The sequence below is a fragment of the Poecilia mexicana genome, unplaced genomic scaffold (assembly GCF_051168715.1).
Source record: "Poecilia mexicana isolate PSO_F unplaced genomic scaffold, ASM5116871v1 scaffold_19, whole genome shotgun sequence".
Lineage (NCBI taxonomy): Eukaryota > Metazoa > Chordata > Actinopteri > Cyprinodontiformes > Poeciliidae > Poecilia > Poecilia mexicana.
This window is the reverse complement of record NW_028263388.1, coordinates 24,845,888-24,868,151: the sequence shown is the minus strand read 5'-3', so window position 1 is coordinate 24,868,151 and position 22,264 is coordinate 24,845,888. Positions and strand designations below refer to the sequence as shown.

At 41.0% G+C, this 22,264-nt stretch overlaps 2 protein-coding genes across 2 annotated transcripts; one reads left to right on the top strand and one right to left on the bottom strand.

Annotated features, from left to right (window-relative positions):
• Positions 1 to 627: 627 nt before the first annotated feature.
• Positions 628 to 7,417, bottom strand: LOC106918741 (heparan sulfate glucosamine 3-O-sulfotransferase 2). The gene is made up of 2 exons (XM_014988725.2): positions 6,292 to 7,417; positions 628 to 1,679 (listed from the first exon to the last, which is right to left on the bottom strand). The coding sequence occupies exons 1-2, from the start codon at positions 6,792 to 6,794 to the stop codon at positions 1,061 to 1,063; spliced, it is 1,122 nt and encodes a 373-aa protein (XP_014844211.2). The 5' UTR covers positions 6,795 to 7,417; the 3' UTR covers positions 628 to 1,060.
• Positions 7,418 to 11,026: 3,609 nt separating this feature from the next.
• LOC148153779 (uncharacterized) lies at positions 11,027 to 21,986 on the top strand. The gene is made up of 4 exons (XM_088016574.1): positions 11,027 to 11,129; positions 20,253 to 20,444; positions 20,516 to 20,697; positions 21,768 to 21,986. Exons 2-4 carry the CDS (start codon positions 20,258 to 20,260, stop codon positions 21,819 to 21,821), a joined length of 423 nt encoding a protein of 140 aa, XP_087872700.1. The 5' UTR covers positions 11,027 to 11,129; positions 20,253 to 20,257; the 3' UTR covers positions 21,822 to 21,986.
• The last annotated feature ends 278 nt before the right edge of the window (positions 21,987 to 22,264 follow it).

Genomic DNA, 22,264 nt, shown 5'->3' with positions numbered 1-22,264 from the left:
GCAAAAACTCCCCAAGGTTTTGCCTTGTGAGGGCCTCTGTGGCGCACTGCCTGTGTAACTCTGAATTTTTGTAACTTTTAACATTTTATAACAGAAGAACATGGTGGACTGCTCCTTCCACAGGTTATTTAAAAAAAAAACAGAACATAATTGTGAAATGAAATTTTTTAAATTGTTTTATGTCTGCCCCAAAAAGGTTTTAGTTTTTAACTGAGTTGTACAGAGTATATTTCATATCAAACACTGTAAAAACATGTAGTTGTATCTACTATCTTCTGCTCTTTAAGTTAATATATTTAGTTTTAGATTTTGAACCTAAATGTGAGTTTGTGAAAGATAAACTCACAGCAGTAAGTTGTGCTAACTTTTTATTAAGAGTTGAATAAACTTTTGATTTTAGGTTAACACTTAAAAAAACTGAAAGAAGAAACAGACAGAAGTGGGAACTATTTCCCAGAATGCTTAGCGGCGTGTTTCTGTCTCCTGAGATGGAAGTGTGTTACGTTGTTCTGTTCACACTAAATGTTTCTGAGCTGAATTCATTCAGATGTTTCATAAAATTCATCATCAGATCAGAAATTTGGTTCATGTGATTTGAAACAAGAATTTAAATTATTCTACAGTAAATTAAGTCGTTATTTTAATTTTATATTGTGAGTAAAATAACAGAGAAATGTGGCTCTTTAACTGGGTGAGGACAGTTTTTTTTCTTGCATTTTGTGAAATAATTATTTGGTTTAAATTGCAGCATTAAGTTAAAACTCACAATTCAAAATGAATGAACTTAAAAACAAAGTTTAAACAAATTGTCTCTTGTTGTTAAATCAACTTAATGAACTTTCTGAGTTAAAACCAAAACTATTTTCTTGTTGACTTAAAGTTCATTTTCCAGGCAGCATTTTCATTTTCACGTTAAACCACCTTCTGATGTTTTACAGTGAAGGTGGAAAAAGTTCTGAAGTTACTTTTCTTGGACTCATTATTTATAAGAACCTGGCATTGGAACAGCTGTGTAGACGTTTTGTATCCAGTGCATCCCGTAGCATCAAGTCTCAAACATCTACTCCCATTTAAAGTCGTGTCCCACCATTTCGTAGAACTTGACGTTATAAGGCCGGTAGAAATCTCTCAGTTGCTCGATGGCGTCTCTGTCTATCTGGACGTGAGTTCTGCCCTTGGACTTGCCCAGGCAGCGGGGCGAGCCGCTGCTCTCCGGCTTTTTAAGGCAAGGGAAGCCCTTGGTGCGATTGAAATAGAAGTGCTTGTCGGTGACGATGCGCTTCAGCCCGAGGAAGTCCTGCACCCGGGCCAGCTCGCCGGCCGGGTCCGTGATGAGACGCTCCCCGCTCACAAAGTGGATCTGAGCCAGGGGGAAGTAGCGCAGCCAGTTCTCCAGGTGCAGCGCGTACAGGCCGATCCGGATGGCGTTCCACGACACGTCCACGATCCCCAGGCTCTGGTTCCTGAAGGCCAGGTCCTGGAAGCTGGGCAGGTCCGGCGTTTTGGACAAAGTCTGGGTGTAGTCTGATATCGCTCGAGTGACCGGGTCTCGCACCACAACAATGAGCTTCGTTTCCTGGGACATGGCAGAGATCCGGTGCGGCGTCTCTTTGGTCACAAAGTAGCTTGGTGTCTTCTCCATCGTTATTTGGCTTTCAAGGGTCCGTGGCATTAAACCTCTGAACAAAAACAGAAAGTAAAGAACATGGCAGGATTTCTAGGGAAAGATGATTATTTACCTGTTCAAAGCTGCTGAAGTTACCACCAAACGTAAAATATTAAAACAAGTCAGAACTGCATAAATTATATATTTAGGGCAGGATTACAGCGGGTGAACAAAGCCACTCAAACTTGGCTCCATTTTAAACCCAGTTTCTTAATGTAGATGAACAAAGTCTTGGTGGTTTGTTGTCGCTTGAGACTCGTGTCGTAGACAGCTTCCCTGCACATCAGCCCAGAACTGTTCAGGAGTAATAAATCACCATGAAAGCAATCAGAACATGTACTTATATATATAAATATATATATATGTGAAAGAGGTTAGTTCTGGGTCTCTAAAGTAGGCCATGGTGGTTCAGGTAAATGTTTTCAGACGGTTTGTTCTGGCAGAGGAGACTGAGCTGCTAACAAAAGATCATTTACATTAGATTATGTTCTTATCAGAAAAAAATCAAACAAAAAACCTGAAATGTTTTATTATTATTATTATTATTATTATTATTATTATTATTATTATTATTATTATTATTATTATTATTATGTCTGAATTGATTCTCATCAATCAAAACACAAGTCTATTTTACAACAGTGAATTCCTGATTCAAGACGATCTGCAGCATAAGATTTTTCTTCCAAATGCAGCACCACTAAAAAGTAAATGTCACCTTATAAGTTTATTCTGCTTGTGTTTTTGTTTAATTTAAATGAATTTCAAACCTGTGTGAAAATATAATTGCCTCTCAAATTGGCTGATCAATCATGTTTTTTGGGTTTGTTTCAAAAGGTGAACATTGGTGACTGAAACCTGATCAGGAAATAATGAGGCAAAGCAGATTCAGGTTACAACCAGTGAGAGATTCAGACCAATAAAAAAGGAACAAAGAGCAAATCTTTGTTTTTAAGGATTTGGCTGTTCATTGTAATCATAAACTATTGAATCAGAAACTTCACCAACACTTTTAAATAATCCGCCTTTGTTTTATTACTGCATCACACTGGATCTGATGCAGTAATGAATGAAAATACATGTTTACTTCAATAACCTCTGATAGAACTTAAGTTGAATTCAGGAAAATCTTTGGTTATCTGTTTTAACATTTAATAATTGGTTCCTCGTTAATCCAGTCACAACGATGTTCTGGTGCTGCATATGCAGTGTGAAAAATAAACTTTGGTCTCTTAGCAACCAGCCTATCTGCACATTTGGACATGGTTGCTACTGCAGGTGTTGACTGAGGAGAAGTTTGGCACAGAGTTTCTGTCTGGACATCTCTGCCTCAAATCCACCATCAGGCTGTAAAAACACAAAATCTTACCAGACATCTGGTCCAGTTTCTAGTGCGAACTTCACATGAGACGGAACAAATTTACAAGAAGCTTTTTAGAGATGGAAGCTTGTTTTAAGGAAATAATTCCTTAATATTGATGGAGTTCAACTTGTCAACTTGTTGTTAAATCAACTTCATGAACTTTAATTTCTGAGTTAAAAGCAAAACTATTTTCTTGTTGACTTAAATTTCATTTTCCAGGCAGCAGATGGAGTTAAACCACCTTCTAATGTTTTACAGTGCACCATCAACGCTCTGTCTGGTTTCTAAAGTTGCTGTGTAATTCTGCTCCAGAGTGAAGGACGCCTCCTGATCTGGTGCTAATGTCATAAGACATGTTTTCGATGTTTCCCCAACACATCTGAATCCATGAATGAGCCATTAGCACGCGGCTGCAGAACATGATGATGTGTTGATTCAGCCATTGGAATAATCTGGGTCACGTTTACACACACAGGATGTCGTATCAAGAACACAAATTAAACTTTATGGAAAACAACAAAACCAGCTCAGGGCACACAGAAAGAGTCTGAAAATAAACGTCTGTTTGCTGTTATTTGTTCTCCGCAGGAGGACCTGGCCAAGCTGGTTCTGCTCTGCAGCTTTTAGCGCGGCACAGACTTGGCCAGGAAAGCCACCATCTGATGCTTGGCAAGTTCACTGCAGCAATCTTTATTCTTTTGTGTAGATATTGCTTAAAACAGGCCATGCACACTGAGCTACAGATTTAGAACAAAAAGATTCCTGACAACGAATTGGGCCTTGTTAATGAAACAGCTGTTTTATTTTCAAAGCATCCGCCGCCTGACCTTTCACCAGTTCTGACAGCTGACAGTCAAACGGCAGTATGCGGCCTGTGGGATCACATCTCTGGAAGACGACTGTGAGATAAAAGGGCTTCAGCTGCCAAACATCCTGAAGAGCGCCAATTAGTGGAGATACTTTCACTCTGTAATTATTGTCTACACATTTCCCCCGCAGACTACAAGACAGCAATCATTACAGTAGCATGTCTTTAAAAGTAAATGAGAGTGACTGGTTGTCATACATACTTTTCTTATCAACAAACAAACATATTCTTGTTGTTAATCTGTAATGGGGCTAATTTAATAATTAAAGATATGTTAAATGTGTGGGGTGTTAATCAGCTGAATAATACAGTTTAACCCAGAGGTTTATTATATTTTGTTTCACTGAACAGCAGCGGTGTCAAACTCATTTTCGTTTTAGGCCAAATCAAGGTCATGAAACCTCTTAAAGGGCCGGTTGGATTGATAAAACCTGATCACAAACCGTTAAAATATCAATGAATTCTTAAACTTAAATGATAATATTCATAATCTTTTCAGTCCCTCCAGGATTTTTTGATTCATTTTGTGATTTTTTTTGCGATAAAAGTCAAAGTGTTTGTGGTACTAATTTGGAAATATTTGTGATATTTGTGGGGTTTTTGACAGTAAACGTGACTTTTTAATTCCTCTCTGTGTGGATCATGGACTACAACCTGACATTAACTACAGCTGAGGCAGCTGTTTAGTACAAGTAAGAAAGTTTTTGAAAATTTTTGAGAAAAATCTGCAATAAACTCTCAAATATGTATTAGCACAAATGTGTGGGTATTTGTTGATTTTGTGTGAATTTCCACGATGATTCTCAGGAAACTGGAGGGACTGATTGATGTAATTTGGCAGTAAACAGATAAAAACTGCATTGATTTGACTGATAACATGATATTTAATCACACTTAGTGTTTCATCTAGAATCTAGAAGGCCACATAAAGAGCTACAGCGGGCCGGATTTGGTCCAAGGGCCTCGAGTTTGACACAAGAGTTTTACACAGGCATTCAAGATGGCCGCCTTGCATATTTAAAGTGACAGTGTACATCCATAAGCTACTTGCATTTCTCTTGGGTTTATATCAATAAACCTTGACAGTCCAGCCTTGATGTTTTTGTCTGTTGCTGCAGTTTGAAAGCAGATTTAAGGTGAAGTTTGAGCGCGAACTTCAGGGTAATCACAGACACTGTAACTCCAAAATACTCAAGAAAAATGTTCCTATTTGTTTTTTTGAAGACCATAAATATTATATTTATATTTATAAATATTTGAAAGAAAATGCATTTTGTGAAGTTGAATAAATCTGCCCAATGCTACTAGAGATGCTGACTGACCTGCATGTGTGTTACTGAGGTGTAATGTATTCAATTCAATTCAGTTTACACTCATCTCAAGACAATTTACAAAAAATCTATTTTATGTATTAACATAAAAGGCCTTTATTTTGAAAAGCCATGCATGTCTTTGTTTTGATGCTAGTTTAACTGATAATAAAATAAAGTTTATTATGTTTTGTGCTTTTCAGTGGTTTCAGACTATAATTATAACCTAATTACATAAAGTAAAGGTTTCCTGAGGCTCCAGCCACAAGTCTGAGTCAAATCTTACACAGACAAACAGCAATCAATAGTCATGAAATATAAATTGACTTATTTTCTCTTGATCAGCAGGTTAAAAACTGAAAATATGACGATTTCCCCCAAATCATTAAGTGCATGAAAACAGAAATTAAAGAATTTCAGATCCATAAATACATCAAACAGCAGAATGAACTTTCAGAATGACGTCTAAACCGTTGCTTACAGTTTATAATTTATATGTGGAATCAGAAACTCAGAACAAAAAATGTTTTTTCTTTAGCCTCCAATCTTGAAAAAAAAAAAAAAAAACAGTTTAATATAAAGTCTTTTTATATCTTTAGCACTGCAAAAACACAAAATCTTACCAAGTATTTTTGGTGTAGTTTATAGAGCAAATATGTTGACACACTTGAAATAAGTAGTTTTGTAGTGAGATATAGAGGTTTGTTTTAAGTAAATAATTCCTTAATATTGACTTCTACTTCTTCCACTGGCAGATTATTTCACTGAAATACATTTTTACCATAAGTTAATTTATCTGCCAATGGAAGTAGAACTTTTTCATCATTATTAAGGAAATATTTACTTAAAACAAGCTCCTATCTTGCTGAAATTTTTCTTTTAAGTTAGTTTTGTCTTATTTCGAGTTTACTGAGATATTTGCAGCAGAAATAGACCAAAATTAACTGGACAGATTTTGTGTTTTTGCAGTGAAGTTGCAGACTCCATGTATTCAGTGTCACGTTTTTTCCTCTGAAAACTTAATAAAGAATAATATAATTCCGCGCCTGAAGATGTCCGTTTATCGCTTATGGTTGGTTCTTACCTGTACCACTCCAGACCTCGATCATAATTTCGATCGAAGAAATGCGTTTCGGTTCCAGCCGCTCGGACGTCCGGATGAATCCTGATGAACTCCAGCACCGCCCTCGTTCCTCCCTTCTTCACGCCGACTATAATGGCGTTTGGTAACTTTTTGTTGCCGAACTTCAGGTGGCTCATCGGAGGACTGGGGGTGTTCTCCCTGCCGGTGCGGGCCGCGGCGGAGCGCCTCGGGTCGGCTTGCGGGTGAGGCGCCTCATCAGCAGCGCTGCTCCTCCTGGCGTCCGGCGGAAACAGACAGGACAGGGATTTCTGAAGGCGCCGCTTGGCTCCATCAGCTTGCAGACAGCTGGGCGTCGGATCACCTGACTTTTGCATGACAGCACCGCCGGGGAAAAGCGCGCAGTAGCACAGAAACGACAGAAAAAGAGATAAGAGACAAAGTGATGTTCCTCTGAGCCGGTGTGAGAACGGGACATGTCGACTGAAGATGAGCACGCATGCCATCTCTCCATTTAGACAAACAGTTCATGGTTTTCTAACTGACCAGGCGCCCCATCCTGACTAACTACTTCACCTGCTTCAGCGGTGGAGCTGCCAGATGACTCCGAATCAACACAGACCTTCAGAAACACTGACAGGTCAGTACTTCCACCACTCCACGGGGCGGGAGGCTGTATTTCCCAACAACACAGGAATCCAGATCCCCGTCTCCTCAGCTCAGCACCAGGGAAGGTGTCAGGTCGCTTCGAGCTGACCTGGGAAGCGACATCCTGTTTTAAAGCTCCTGAGCTCTCCGTGATCATTACGCACGGCTGGGGCGCCGGAGCGGAGCGCAGCGCGCTCTGTGGAAACATGCGCGGACTGGGAGCTCCAAACCAGCTGAGTGGCGCAAAAATATTCCAACACGGTGACGTCAGAGCACTTTGCTTTAAAAAAACCAAAACAAACGACCCCCTCCGGTTTCCTGCGTTCAGCAGGTTACTCACTTGGTGGAAAGTTTGTCCCATCAAGCGCGGCGCAGTTCGTCCCTTTGAATAAATCTATGAACATTTTGAAAATGGAAGTGATTAAATATCTAAAATGTTACTGCAACAGCAAAAATAAATAACAGTTGAAATGCAACCATAACCATCAGTAATTACCATTCCCACCCTGTACACTGGAAAAAATATTCATTTGAACCAATTTAAAAATGCTACATCTAATTTTAGTCTCAGAATTATTCAAATCAGAATTATATGTCGACCAATAATAATAATAAATTAGCATCAACAAATATTTTTTTAAGTTAATTTAAGGAATCATTTTTTTCAGTGCAACAACCCTGCTGTTCCACAAAAATATTTCGTTTTTCACGTCATGCAAAATTATCTAAAAGTGAATTTATTTCAATGATTTAATTTAAAAAATGAATCTCATTCTGTTGATCCACCTTTTAAAAATGATTTAATTTGCTATAAATAATCAAATTAAGTTTATCCAAGTAAGTGTTTTAAGTTTTTTAAGTTGTGATGTTAAACAAACATAAATAAAATGTTTGACAAACTTAATTTGATGACATCTAGCAAATTAACTCAATTTTAAAAGTTGGAGTTCAGTTTTGTTTTTTTCCAGTGAAGGTTCTTAATGTTTAGGTCAAACATTTTATACATCACACTTTTTCCTTCCACTAAGCTTTTCATTGATATTATTGAACACAGCTCTATGAATGACTTGCTTCTTCACATTTCTGTACTAAAAAACTTTAATGTATATATTTTATGTAGTATTTATGTTTTAATTTTAACACATTTTGGTGTTTTTCTGCTTTCTGCAATGATCTACTAAAATAAACACTTGAAAAGAATCTGAGATCCATTTTTTTAAACTAAATTACTGAAATAAATTAACTTTTCCTGAGTTTCACTTGTATTATAACTTTTCATTTTCCTCAGGCTGATATGGAGAAGCTCCAAATCAAACTTATGTGGTGAGAATTAATTCTGCGTTTTTTTTTTGTTTACAAGCTTTTTTTTTTTTTAACTCGTTAATTATTTTTTGCAGCAAACCAGGCCAGAAACACCTGATCTTCATTCTTGCTAATTAGACAATTTTTAAATAGCAAATCTGTCAACATTTCAGCAAAACTAAAACCGTCGCTTCTGGAAGATTTCTTTTTCCATAAGCAAAAAATTCTGTACATGCCAGAAAATACTTTTCATTTCATGTCATAAATGTAAATATAAACATGTGATTATGAGGAAAATCTAAAAGATTTTGGAATAATTTTGTCCAGATGTTGATCAGAAATTGTAGCTAATTTAAACTAGTCTTTTTTTCCCCCTAGAAGCTTAATGTTTTAATGTTGGCCGACTTTATTTACTGGAAAAGCTGCCCTGCACCCAGGAGGTGACGGGTTCGAACCCCATGGGGTCTTTCTGCCCGTGTGGCAGAAAGACACCATGGGGGTACTCCGGCTTCACCACTGGAGTTCCTGATGCTAACACCACCGCGCTAGCAGTTGGTACAGTTATCTTACTATTCTTTATATCAGACAGAAGCAAGTCATGTATTAATGAGTTAATCTAAAGTTGACTGATCTCATCGATTAATTGATAAGCGGCCATTTTCTTAAAACCTCAGCATCAAGAGGCCTGGCTGTCTTTTCATAGCATAAAGGGCTACATTAAAAAAAAAAACAAAAAAAAAACCCCCAATATATTTTAATTTTTTGTTTCATTAGTATTAAAGTGAAAATGTAGCCTCTTCATGCATAGGGGTCACTGCAGTGGGCAGCCATCTAAATGCACACAGACCACTGACCCTCATGCAATACACTGCCAACTACTGGCCATCCACTGCAAGTGCAGGGAAAATGTATTTAAAGCATACGAAAACGCAACTCGGGATCATCCAGTCCCTCCTTCTACCGTAGAAAAAACTCTGACAAGTAAAAATAAAATGTTGTGACATCAAGTAATTGCTAAAGACTGAAACTGCTGATATATTTCTCAAATAACAACTTTGTATATGGAGAAATTGCAACTGATCACATAGGAAAAAATCCTAGAACTTCTTTTTGTTTTACATTCCCCCCACCTTTTTATGTCTTAAGAAAATCAAAAACATTGGGGAAAAAAATCCTGACATAAAGGATCATAATTCATGCACGACGCGGTTAATGAGTTTGTTGAGTGTTTATTTTTTTAAAACAGAACTGCATAAAGTGAATTTTGAATCCCATCAGACTCTGTTTGAACCGTTTCTCCTTCTCGTTCTGGTATGGCTCCGCCATCTTTGTTTATGTATCAACTGGCTATTCTTAAGGATAACCAGCAGCGCCCTCAGATGGATGGAGGCCAAACTACAACACCGAAAGAAGGTCTAAGCAGAATCGATCAATTTTACGCTAATAAACCATTAACAGCTCAAAATGATTTATGCCAAAGATGACGATGCATTAACTTCTCTTTACAATGTAGAGTGATGAAGTTATGGTAATGCAAAATGGATCATTCCTCACAGGCTGCTGACACGTCATAAGACCTTTAGGTCGACCTGAACTCCTGAGTTTCCCTCTTTCGGGTCTGAACTGATCTCATCTGGCACAACTTTCCCTCCAGCGGGGGAAGTGTTTGAGGAGCGGTGGGCGGTCATCTCTCTTCGTTTTTTCTGATGACTGGTACAAATGCAGACAAGGCCCAAGGTGGAAAACAGCGGAGGGTAAAAACTCCCCAGACTGCAAAGACACATGGGGAGGAGTTGAGATGTCGCCGTGGAGCTCCTGCGGGTGTCTGCGCCCAATCTCAGGCCTCTGATTAAAGAATGATTTATAGAGGCGAGTCAGAGGGAGCTGCTCGGCAATCCGTCTACTGAATGAGATTTTTCCTCAGGAAGAGGGCGGGTAAATCAAACCTCGAGGCGAGAAGCCTGCGCAGCTCAGCGATAGGGCGCCGTGATTAAATGTTATAATCGCAACTCTCTGCTGAGACCACAGCTTGGATTTTCGGTGTCGCTATCAGAAATAATAAAATCAGTTTGCCCTTTGTCTCATTCCCTGAGCATAAGTCTTATTGTAGCTTAGTGCACAGGAGCTTAACCTTTCCGACCTCCATAAACCATAACTGAGGCGCGGTGCAACTCTCAGCTCAGCACCGTCAGCGAAAAAACTCCACGATAAACAGGAAGCATTCAAATTTAACAAACTGAGGCTGAACTAACAAAACAGGTAGGAATCTGAACTTCAAAGACAAAACAGATGAAACAAACGTCTCCATGCGAGCAGCCAGCACATTTTTCACTCCCTCCACTCTAAATGTAGGTTATGTGGCCGCTGACCACTCCATCAGACACGCAGCTCGTTTATCAGCGGCGGAGGCCAGTGGAGGGAAGTCTTCCTGTCCTGCCCATCAGGGCAGATACAGATGATCAACACAGCCCTACGTTGGCTGGATGAGGGATCGCTGCTCAAACCCAGCACAGCTGCAGGCTGGGAGACAAAACCAGCATCAGCTTCCATGTTCTGAAAGAAAATTAACTTTAAAACTTAAACATAAAGCAGGAATAGGTTCAAAACAATTGCCCAAACACATAATTTTTCATCTGATATTCAGAAAAAATATTTTAAATATACATAGTAAAGGTGAAACAGGTGTACAGCTAAATGTTTATTTGTGTTATCTGGAGAACAAAATGATAAAAATCAGTTTTGATTTGATTTTACTCTTAATTACCGCCACAGCACCGCCACCTGCTGGACAGCCGGTGGTACTTCAGTGACTTCACCTCGTTTTTCCTTCTAACTGAAAGCGAAAGTTTTCAGTCAGAAAGACAGAAAAAGGACATTCGGAAAAGTCAACGGTAAGTTCACCTTTTCACAGAAAAATTACGGAATAATATTCCTCCAGAGATGGAAAAACGCTCAGCTAAGCTTCAGGTTTTGGAGAAATGACAGAAAAATGAGTTTTATTTCGTTTGTGACGAACTTTGTGTGATATCAGCGGCTTTCTTATCTGCTTTTTTTTCTTTTTGTTTGCATAATTAACACAATATGACGCGTTTTATGATTGTTTTTGTCCGATAGTGAAACACAAACCCACAGCGGGTAATCGATGGTTTAAATGGTTTAAACACGAAGCTCCTTTATTTAACCAGTTATTCATGTTGGGTTACGTTCCGCACCTTTACACAAAGTTGGCTCTAAATTAGCTCCTGCAGCCTTTTATGTACACTGGTGAAATTAAAACAATAAAACTGGTGAAATCATCTCATTTGATAGATCTCAGTAAACATTTTTAGAGTGGAAACTGAATTAATTTGGACTAAAATGCTCTTATGTGACATATTGCATGACAGAAATCATATCTCCACAAACATCATTTCTGCTATTTTAAATATCCTATGTACCATAAATATATTTGTAATACTTTCTTTCGGATACATAAAAAAGTGTGATTTGTATCACTAAGCTCCACACAGTATTTAATCATATTTTCAAACTTATTGGTATTTATCAAGTCTCATTGAACAAAAAGGAGAAAACAGTAAAAATAACCCTGACAATTTGGGGGAATTTTAAATATTAATTGCCATTTATCGTCACAATGATAAATAAAAAAATATTTATCAAAAGAAATGCATCATGATATGATAAATGCCCATCCCTACTTACCATTTAATTTTCCTTCCACTGTCACTGTATTTATTTTCTCTTATTTTGTCCTTACTTGTGTATTTTCATCTTCTCCTTTTTCCTTGTCTTCATTTTTCCCTTCCTTCTTTTTGTAATTTCTTTCTGTATTTTGTGGTTCTTAGTTTCTATCATCGTTTCTTGTTTCATTTCTTCTTTATGTTCTTCCTCTTTCTTCCTTCCTTAGTTTAAATTTTCAAATAGGTGTGTTAATGTGGATTAGGTTCGTGGGTATTTGCAGCCAACAAGACGGTGTATCGGTCAGGATACAGGAAGGAGAGCATGAGACCAAACTTGTAGATGTGAGCTGGTTTATTCTGCCTTGATACTCAGTGTTGCCAGCAGTCTGCAATAACAATAAATTGCCATTAGGCTAATATATTACAGCAATACAGGTTCAACTTATACAAACTCAGTGAAAACCCACAGACAGTCTTTTAGCTGAATTTAACATAAGAAGCACTTTGGCGCCATCATGTGGCCAGATAAAATCTACACAATGGCGGCAACCGGCAGCGTATGCCCTTAATTACTCTATTTGCCGCGACAACTCGATGTAAAGCAGTAACAGATACGGCTGAAATACACATATAACTGAATCCAGAGTGAACAAATAGAACGCTAAATGCAGTAACTTACTTTCTGTCATCAACTTAACACTCGGAGCATCATTTCTCAGTGCTACACCGGGAATGCGGCCTCACGGTTGGAAAAATGCAGTGAACTGACCCGGAAGTTGTGCTAGGTTGCCCTCATGAGCGTTAGCTCAGTACTAACACAGGCTTACGTCACTTCCCAAATGACCTCTAAACCAATATTACAAAATAAAATACAGAAAAACATCAGAGCCTTTTATACAGCCGCCCCCAAATGTGGTTACACATTTGCTAAACATAAAAGGCTTTTATTAGTCTTGGGGGAGCGACTGGCTGCTCTTCTCAGTGTCCTTTCCTTCATCTGGCATGGCTGGTAAAACGACCAACCGAGCAACTGGCCTAGTGTAGACATGTCCACTAACTTTCACATCCGCAGATCTGATAAGTCCATCAGCGCTCCGATGAATCTTGATTACGTGACCTATCGGCCATAAGGCTCGGGGCAACTGGGGATCCACAATCATAACGACTGCGTTTTGCAGAAGTTCAGGAGGGTTTGATTGCCATTTGTGTCTCGTCTGTAAGCCAGGAAGGTATTCTCTGATGAACCTGGCCCAGAAGTGATCGGCAAGAATCTGTGAGTGCCGCCAACGTCTTCGACTGAGGGTTTCTATCTCTGGGTAGACCACTTGAGGTAGAGATCCATCAGGCCGCCCCATGAGGAGACTATTGGGAGTCACAGGGTCCACATCTGCCACATCAGTTGATACATAGCCCAAAGGCTTTGAGTTCAGTATTAATTCCACCTCCAGAAGAACTGTCAGAAGAACCTCCTCCTGAAGAGGTTGGGAACCCACACAGGTTCGGAGAGCTGACTTCACTGAACGAACCTCTCGTTCCCACACTCCGCCAAAATGTGGGGCTGCTGGGGGATTAAACTGGAACTTAATCTTCTGGGAGGCTAGCTGTCCCTGTAGTGTCTCTGACATGTTGGCAAAGGCTTCTCTGAGTTCTCGATCCCCTCCCTTAAAATTGGTCCCACAGTCAGACCACAGCTCTGCAGGCTTCCCTCTCCTGGCGATGAATCGTCTCATGGCCATAAGGAAAGAATCTGCTTCCAGGCTACTTAGGAGATCCAAGTGTACTGCCCTAGTTGTCAGACACTTGAAAATGATTCCCCAGCGTTTCTCCTGCCGTCTTCCTATTTTCACTATCATGGGCCCAAAACAGTCCACACCAGTGGAGTAAAAGGCTGGCTTATATAACCTAAGCCGAGCGGCAGGAAGGTCAGCCATCTTTGGAACTGAGGGTTGAGCCCTCCAACGCTGGCACTCAGGACAGGTGCGCTGGTATTTCCGTATCGCTTCTCTCCCACGCAGTATCCAGAAAGATCTCCGCATCTCTGCAAAGACCCGTTCAGGCCCTGGATGATGGAGATCGATGTCATATTTCTGGATGAGAAGACGAGTGGAGGGGTGAGTCGGGTCCAGGACAATAGGATGCAGGGTCGATCCATCAAGACCTCCTAGACGTCGTAATCGACCTCCTACTCTGATAAGGCCTCCTGAGGTATCCAGTTCAGGTGCCAAGGTAAGTAAGCGACTTCTGGGTGGAACAGGTTTTGCTTCAGCAAGCAAACGACACTCCTCTGGAAACGACTCCTGTTGAGCTCGCCTAAGGATGACCTGTTCAGCAGCTTGATATTCCTCAGCATTAGGTGGAGAAGTTGATAGCGTTTGCCCTTGAAGTTCCTTAACAATAGCATCCAAGAGCTCCTGCCATGACTTGTACTCCATTCTATCCTGACAGGTAGGTGCAGAGGTGGTCGTTGTTCCACAGAATACAGTCTTTCGGAGCTCTGATTCCTCATTAAAGGGCTCAGAGTTTGGCTTTTCTGGCCATGTGTCAGGACTGTGGAGCAGAAAGGGGGGTCCATCTGACCACCTGTTTGGCACTTTGAGTTCTGCCAGAGCCTTCCCCCTGGTAAGGTCATCCGCTGGATTACTTTCGGAGCTTACATAGCACCAGGTGCAGTTTTCTGTCAACTCCTGTATCTCAGCTATCCTGGCTCCAACAAAGATTTTATAACGACAGGACTGTGAGCTCAACCAGTTGAGGACAGTTGTCGAGTCCGACCACAGGACTGTTCTTCTGATAGCCGAGGTGAGTTCTTTCTTCAGGATACTGCTCAACTGTGCTGCCACCAAAGCTCCACAAAGCTCTAAGCGAGGGATAGAGAGGGTCCGTTTTGGAGCTACACGGGAACGGGCTAGGATGAAGGTGAGGTGAACCTGACCACTGCACTCTTCAGTCCTCATGTAAGCCACAGCTCCATAAGCTTTCTCAGATGCATCTGCGAAGATGTGCACTTCACGGCTGTCCTCTCTTAAGTTGGCTTTGGTAGGAGCGTAAGCACGTGGGAAGGTAAGCTGAGGTAGAAACTTAAGCTCTGCCTCCCAGTCATTCCAAGCTTGTAGGAGTGTGGATGGAAGGTTTGAATCATCCCAATCATGCTTCTTATCCCACAACTGCCTAAGGAGGAGCTTGGCCCGGGTAGTGAAAGGCAACAGATAGCCTAAAGGGTCATACTGTGTCGCTAGTACTCTGTAGATGTTTCGAAGAGTTGGCATCTCATAGGACACAGGTCTGTGCTTATAGCCTAATGTGTCTGTATTCCAGTCCCAACTGAGCCCGAGCGTTGTCTCTGAAGAGTTGGATTTGTCTTCTGCCAGCCACAGATCCAGACTTTGCGATCTCGCTTCGGGAGGCAAATGACTCACAACATTGGGGTCATTACAAGCCCACTGACGTAACTCAAAGCCGGCTGATTTTAACAGTTCCCTCAGTCTGTCTACAAGGATTTTGGCTTCTTTAGGTGAACCGACGCTCTGTAGACAGTTGTCTACGTAGAAACACTTCTCAATGGAAAATCTTAGGTTGTCATCGGGCTGCGTGTGTTCTGTAACATGACGCAGTAGAGCGAATGTTGCGCAGCAGGGGCTTGAGGTTGTCCCAAAGGGCAGGACTTGCCACTCAAAGATTTTAGGAGGTTCATCTGCCTTTAGATCCCGCCAAAGGAACTTCAATAGGGGGCGATCTTCCGGGAGGAGGAGTACTTGATGGAACATCCCTTTGATGTCTCCACTCACAGCTATGGGATATTCACGGAACCTGACTAGGACTCCTAGTAAGGGGGCTCCAAGTGTGGGGCCAGGCAGCAGAAACTGATTCAGGGACTGTCCAAGGTATTTATGAGAGCAGTTGAAAACCAGGCGATTCTTCCCGTTATGACTGACAAGATGATGGGGGATGTACCAGCTCTCTGTTGATGAGATGCTTGGTGTTACTTCTTTTACAGCTCCAGATTGGATCAACTTCTGCATTTCTGATCTGTAGGCTTCAGCCTGATGGGAATCCTTTAATAGGCGTCTCTCTGTGCTGCGAAGCAGGGCCATGACAGATTCCTTAGGTGCATTCAATTGTGGCATCTGTGCATGGCGGAGGAGAGGTGTGGCATACCTCAGCACGCCATCCACCATTATGCGAACCGTTTGAGCTTCGAGCAGAGCCACAGCTTGAAGATCCTGCTTTGACCGGGTCACATCCTTCTCAGATGTGTAAGGTACTGCATCCATCTGCCAGAGCCGCTCTACATGCTTAAATAACTCATCCGATTGGGAGGATGTGAATAAGCATAAGGCAGGCTGGGTTGGCCGCCCCATCAAAAGACTTGGCCCCTGAAGGGTCCACCCCAGCCGAGTATGGACAGCTGCTGGACTGCCAGGTGGGCCAAGCCGAACCGGTTCTATGGGGGTTATCAGATGCGGCTGGTCTGAGCCAATAAGGAGTAGCGGCTCGGCTCGCTTCAACGCAGGCACTGGGATCCCTTGCAGGTGTTTATACTTCCTCTGTAGCTGATCAATAGGATATGTATGATGAGCTAAGTTGAGGCAGTCAGCTGTGAATGCTCCCTCAATCTTGTGTTGGAGCCCAGGATTGGTAGCTGCAGAGACACTGAAAGATATATTACGTCCATGTAGCATCTGAATATCGTAGCGTATAGTGCGTAATGGAAGGTCCTCGGGGATGCCCGCCAGACCAAGGATTTTTGCAGCAGCCGGGAGAAGCATGGTCCTCTCAGAACTGTCATCCAGGATTGCAAAGGTATCTAAAGTGCGTTGCCCGTGACTTAGAACCACAGGTACAATCTTGAGCAGGACACGGTGGCCGACCCCATGTCGATCTAAGTAGAGGGAACCTGACGCTGAATTGGTAAGGCAACTTTCTTCCTTTGCAGCAACACCCATGTCGTTTCTTTCAGTTCTGGCATTTACCTCGTGAAGAGCTAGCAGGTGTTTTCCTTGGCAAAGGCTGCAGGGTTTCTTCAGTGTGCACTGAGCAGCTAGGTGGTTTCGGGCACAACGCCAGCATCGTTTGTTGATTTGAATCCAGTTCTTTATTTCTTCTTTGGAGAGCTTAGCTACACCATCACATTGACTGAAATAATGTTCTGTGCTCTCACAGTAGGCACAATAGGCTTTGCTCTTAATCTTCCCTCTAGCTCTACTCTCCTTTGGTGGCAAGGAAGTGTGTTCTGAGGGTCCTTTCACATTATGTAGGACTGTTACAGTCTGTTTGAAGGGATGGGCATCTGCCTTTCTGCAGGTCCGTTCTCTACTACCCTTCCCACCATCTTGGCTATCAAACCCTTGGCACCATGACTCATGACGAAGCCATTCAGATAAGTCATACAGGGTGTAGGTGGTGCCAGGTTGTTTAAACTGCTGTCGACGAAAGTCAGCTCTTTGCTCTGGAGGGAGCTTGCTTATCAGACGGGCAACGTGAGAGCCACAGTTCAGTTCCACTTCTCCCTCATGTCCTAATGTTTGCAACAGACCAACTAGTGATTGCACCTGGAGAGAGAACCTCTGGAAGGCTACTATATCACCTCGCTTTATTTCTGGGCCATCTAGGACACTTGCTATTTTCCTTAAGGCAAGCTGATGTGGTTGTCCAAATTTATCATGGAGGGCAGCCATAGTGTCAGTATAAGGCTTTGGTGAGTTCAGGTAAGCGTCAGCTATTAGCCGAGCTTCATCAAACTTAAGATGGTCCACAAGTATTTGATACTTAAAGAGCTCAGTTGCGTTAGGAGGGAGTAGGTTCTCCAGGGCCATTCGGAGCCTGGCAAACTCAGAAGGGTCCGAATGAATGAACTTTGGAATTGTTGGTTTGGGGCCCTTATACACCAACTCAGCTGAAGGAGGTGGAGCTGAATTGTGCCAGTTCGACATCTCACACGCTGGCCCAGTGCCTGGAGTATAGGGGTTAACTGGAACAGGCTTTGGTTGCAGCAGACCTGCATTATTTGTTGTCCAGCGTGAAGATGGCTCAAAATGTTGCGACGGAGCATGGAAGACGTTTCTTCTATGATCCTGAGCCTGAGGGATCCGTGTCGGTAGAAAGGATTTACTGGACAAAGATGCTGTATTAGGCGGGGGGTAGTACCGTAAGCCATAATCTGAATGCTGTTCTTCAACCGTTAGTTTGGAGAATTCTGTGTGCAGATCCTCACCAGGTTCAGGCCATGGAGGTGGATCAGGCCAGTCATCCTCATCTTCATCTTTAATCGGCCTTGTGTTAGTGGTGGTGGTGTAAACCCTTTCTGAGCTGCTCTTAGGGGGCTGATGAATAGTATATTTTGAGGCGGCCAGCTGAGCCATGTCCTCCTTCAGTGAGTGAGCAGCTTCAATCAGTGCTCTGATATCACTCCTCGCTTCATTAAGTTCTCTCAGGCCCTCCTGTAGAACTTCCTGTGATTGAAGTAGCTTCTTTCTTTCCACCTGTAAAGCTCTGAATTCTGTATGAGGTGGTTGGATGGAGGACTCCAGTCGGTTGTAGGGGGGAAATTCAGGTGAGAGGTCTCTAAAGTTCCTCCTTTGTTCACTTCTCTCCAGCCGAGGAGAAGTGTTATAGCAGGTCCCATCACTATCACTGTAGTGAGATGGTGCGTTACTATACTGCAGGTGGTATTCCACATGTCTTGGAAGAGGCGGTGGGGTTTCCCAATGTGGCATTTCCCTAATGGAATGATGTGTGTACTCAACTTCGAAGTCATCAAATCGGCTTGGTCGGCGTGTCGGCCGCTTAGGTCTCACATCAGGAGGTGTCACTCTGTCTGGCTCCATCTTGAGAGCTGTATCCGGCTCGAAGGACCAATGTTAATGTGGATTAGGTTCGTGGGTATTTGCAGCCAACAAGACGGTGTATCGGTCAGGATACAGGAAGGAGAGCATGAGACCAAACTTGTAGATGTGAGCTGGTTTATTCTGCCTTGATACTCAGTGTTGCCAGCAGTCTGCAATAACAATAAATTGCCATTAGGCTAATATATTACAGCAATACAGGTTCAACTTATACAAACTCAGTGAAAACCCACAGACAGTCTTTTAGCTGAATTTAACATAAGAAGCACTTTGGCGCCATCATGTGGCCAGATAAAATCTACACAATGGCGGCAACCGGCAGCGTATGCCCTTAATTACTCTATTTGCCGCGACAACTCGATGTAAAGCAGTAACAGATACGGCTGAAATACACATATAACTGAATCCAGAGTGAACAAATAGAACGCTAAATGCAGTAACTTACTTTCTGTCATCAACTTAACACTCGGAGCATCATTTCTCAGTGCTACACCGGGAATGCGGCCTCACGGTTGGAAAAATGCAGTGAACTGACCCGGAAGTTGTGCTAGGTTGCCCTCATGAGCGTTAGCTCAGTACTAACACAGGCTTACGTCACTTCCCAAATGACCTCTAAACCAATATTACAAAATAAAATACAGAAAAACATCAGAGCCTTTTATACAAGGTGTAATGGACAAAGAACGCCTGTTTCTTTTGAGCATCAATCAGAAAAACAGAATAATAAAACGTATCTTAAGGATTCTGATTAAGAGTTGAATAAACAGAGATTTTAGGTTCACACTTAAAAAAACTGAAAGAAGAAAAAGACAGGAGTGGGAACTATTTCCCAGAATGCTTAGCGGCATGTTTTTCTCTCCTGAGATGGAAGTGCGTTACGTTTATCTGTTCACACTAAATGTTTCTGAGCTGAATTCATTCAGATGTTTCATAAAATTCATCATCAGATCAGAAATTTGGTTCATGTGATTTGAAACAAGAATTTAAATTATTCTACAGTAAAATAAATAGTTATTTTAACTTGATATTGTGAGTAAAATAACAGAGAAATGTGGCTCTTTAACTGGTGAGGACAGATTTTTTTCTTGCATGTTGTGAAATAATTATTTGGTTAAACCACCACTATTTCCAAATTCAATCGTAAATTCTCAGTAAAATATAATCTGGTTTCATTCGAAAAGATAATAATACAAAACTTAAAAAAAAATAAATAAAACATCCATTTTCAAAATATACAAAATGCTATAAATAATTTTTGCTTTGAGTCTACAGTTGCAAATTGAATCCAACATGAAGTAGTGTTTTGGTTGAGTTATATCCACCAAAGGTGTCCAAACAGTAGAGAAGTATAAATAATATCAGTAAAAATATTGGTTATCGACCAAAACACCAATATCAATATCAGGTATCGATATCTGTGCATCTCTAGAAATATATATTTTTGCCTTGCTTTGGTTGAATAAACGTAAATGACTGTTTTTCTCTTTTTCAGGAATCATGGTGAAGGTTTACTTACATGTTGTTGGAAACACCTTAGACTCTCATCTCACAATAAAAAAAAAACTCAAGAAAAGAGGCGCAAAACTGCAGAATAGCCCTGATCTGAGTGATTACACAATCGTCTTCTGTCCGATCGTCAGTCGTTTTGAGACGGACATCCAGTCAGCGCTGTCCACCGTCTCAGGTGAATGAATATGCACCAGGATGTCCCTACAACAGGTCTGTTCTGACTCACGCTTTGTCTTCCTGTCAAAGGAAGCCGGAAGGTGATTCTGGTGGCGATGCATCACACCTACGACCCGAACTACACCTTACCAGACAAAAGGAGCTTCGACAACACGGCAGTGAAGCTCCTGGTGGAGTTTCTGTTTTTTGAGAAGAAGGGACTTCTGAAATGTCCGCGCAACTCGAAGGCGAAGAAGGCAATCTGGAAAGAGGTAATCTGACAGAGCAGTTGTTTCACATTTAACAGTCTAAGACTTTCATCACGATCCCAAGAACATAAACACGCTTTTTAGAGTTAAAAACATAAAGATGTTATTGTTTTCTTTTTTTACCCACTCAATAATTAAAAGAATGAAGTAGTCCAACATCTCTTGGGATGAAATTTGCATTTTTGTCTAAAGAAAGACAGTTTGCAGATTTTAAAGACAAATAAATGGTGTTCTACCCAACAAGATATAATTTGTTGCTAATAATTTTACTCTATGCAATACTTAAAGTTGTTACTTGTTGAATTGCAGTTGAGGACCGCACAAAATCGCTCCAGGGGCCACAGACCATATGTTGGGCCCCCCTGGTTAGGTCCGTCACAACAGCATTTTTTTCTGGATGATAAATTGCCCCAGAAATTATTGAGATAAACGATAATGTTATTGTTGTTTTGAGACCAATTTCAAGTAATACATTAATAATGACATAATAATGCAGAATGAAAAAAAACTTTAATTTTGTGAAGAATTATTAGAGGAACTGGAAGATATTTTAAATATCCGCCAAAACAAACAAAAATAAAGAATAAAACGGAAACAAAAACCAACAGAATGTTATGGGAGGGTTATAAAGTCCCTGGAAGCAAAACTGCCCTTCAAAAAATACTAATAATCAGAGTAGAAATGACTGATCTGGTTTTAATTTACCAGGTGATCGATTGCTTATTTCCGCGGTCTGTTAGAGTAGCGCCCCTGCAGGCGGAAACGGGTATTGCTGATTGTGACCTTAATGGCGTTAGTTTGTTTTTCCGATCAGATAATCAAAGCTTTTCTGTATCTGATCATCAGAGAGGAGCGGAGCAGCAGATCATGTTACACATATCTTAAATTATTAGCATTTTTTAACGGACCTCTGAAGAAAAGGTTTTTGTTTTCATTTGTTTGGGTTTAAATGTAGAAAAAAAAGACAATTTGAGTTCGTGATGCTTGAAAAGTTGTGATATAAATTTCCTACTTGTTCATCAGATCTTTAAGTGTTTTTAATATTTATTTCTGTTTTTTTTTTTCTCTTACAGCTGGGGATTTCAAACTTTCTAAGGATCAGGAATAAATCCTCGAGAAACTCTTGAAGCTTCAGCTGATGTTATTTCTTTGTATCAAAAATAAAAGTTTGTGATTTTAAATCTAAATCTGCTTGTGGTGTGAATAGTTTCAGCTTGTCTTGTGTGGGAAACACTGAACCACTTCTTCCTTTTTTATTATGAAAAATAAACATGTTTGCTAAATTCACTGGACCTGGAACCTTCTGCATCGACTTTATGAGACTGAAATGTATATTTATTGTAAAACATAGCATGAATTTTGACATAAAACAGATTTTAACAGACGACACTGACTGAGAAATCCAGACGGGTTTAATACAACAGCAGAGAAATATATGATAAAGCAGCTGATAATCACTGCTGAGGTACGGTGTGGGGTCTGTAATGCTGTGGGACTTTTTTCTTACCAGGTAGTAAACTAGATGGTAAGGAAGATAAAAACTTAAACAAAAGTCCTTGTCATATTATTC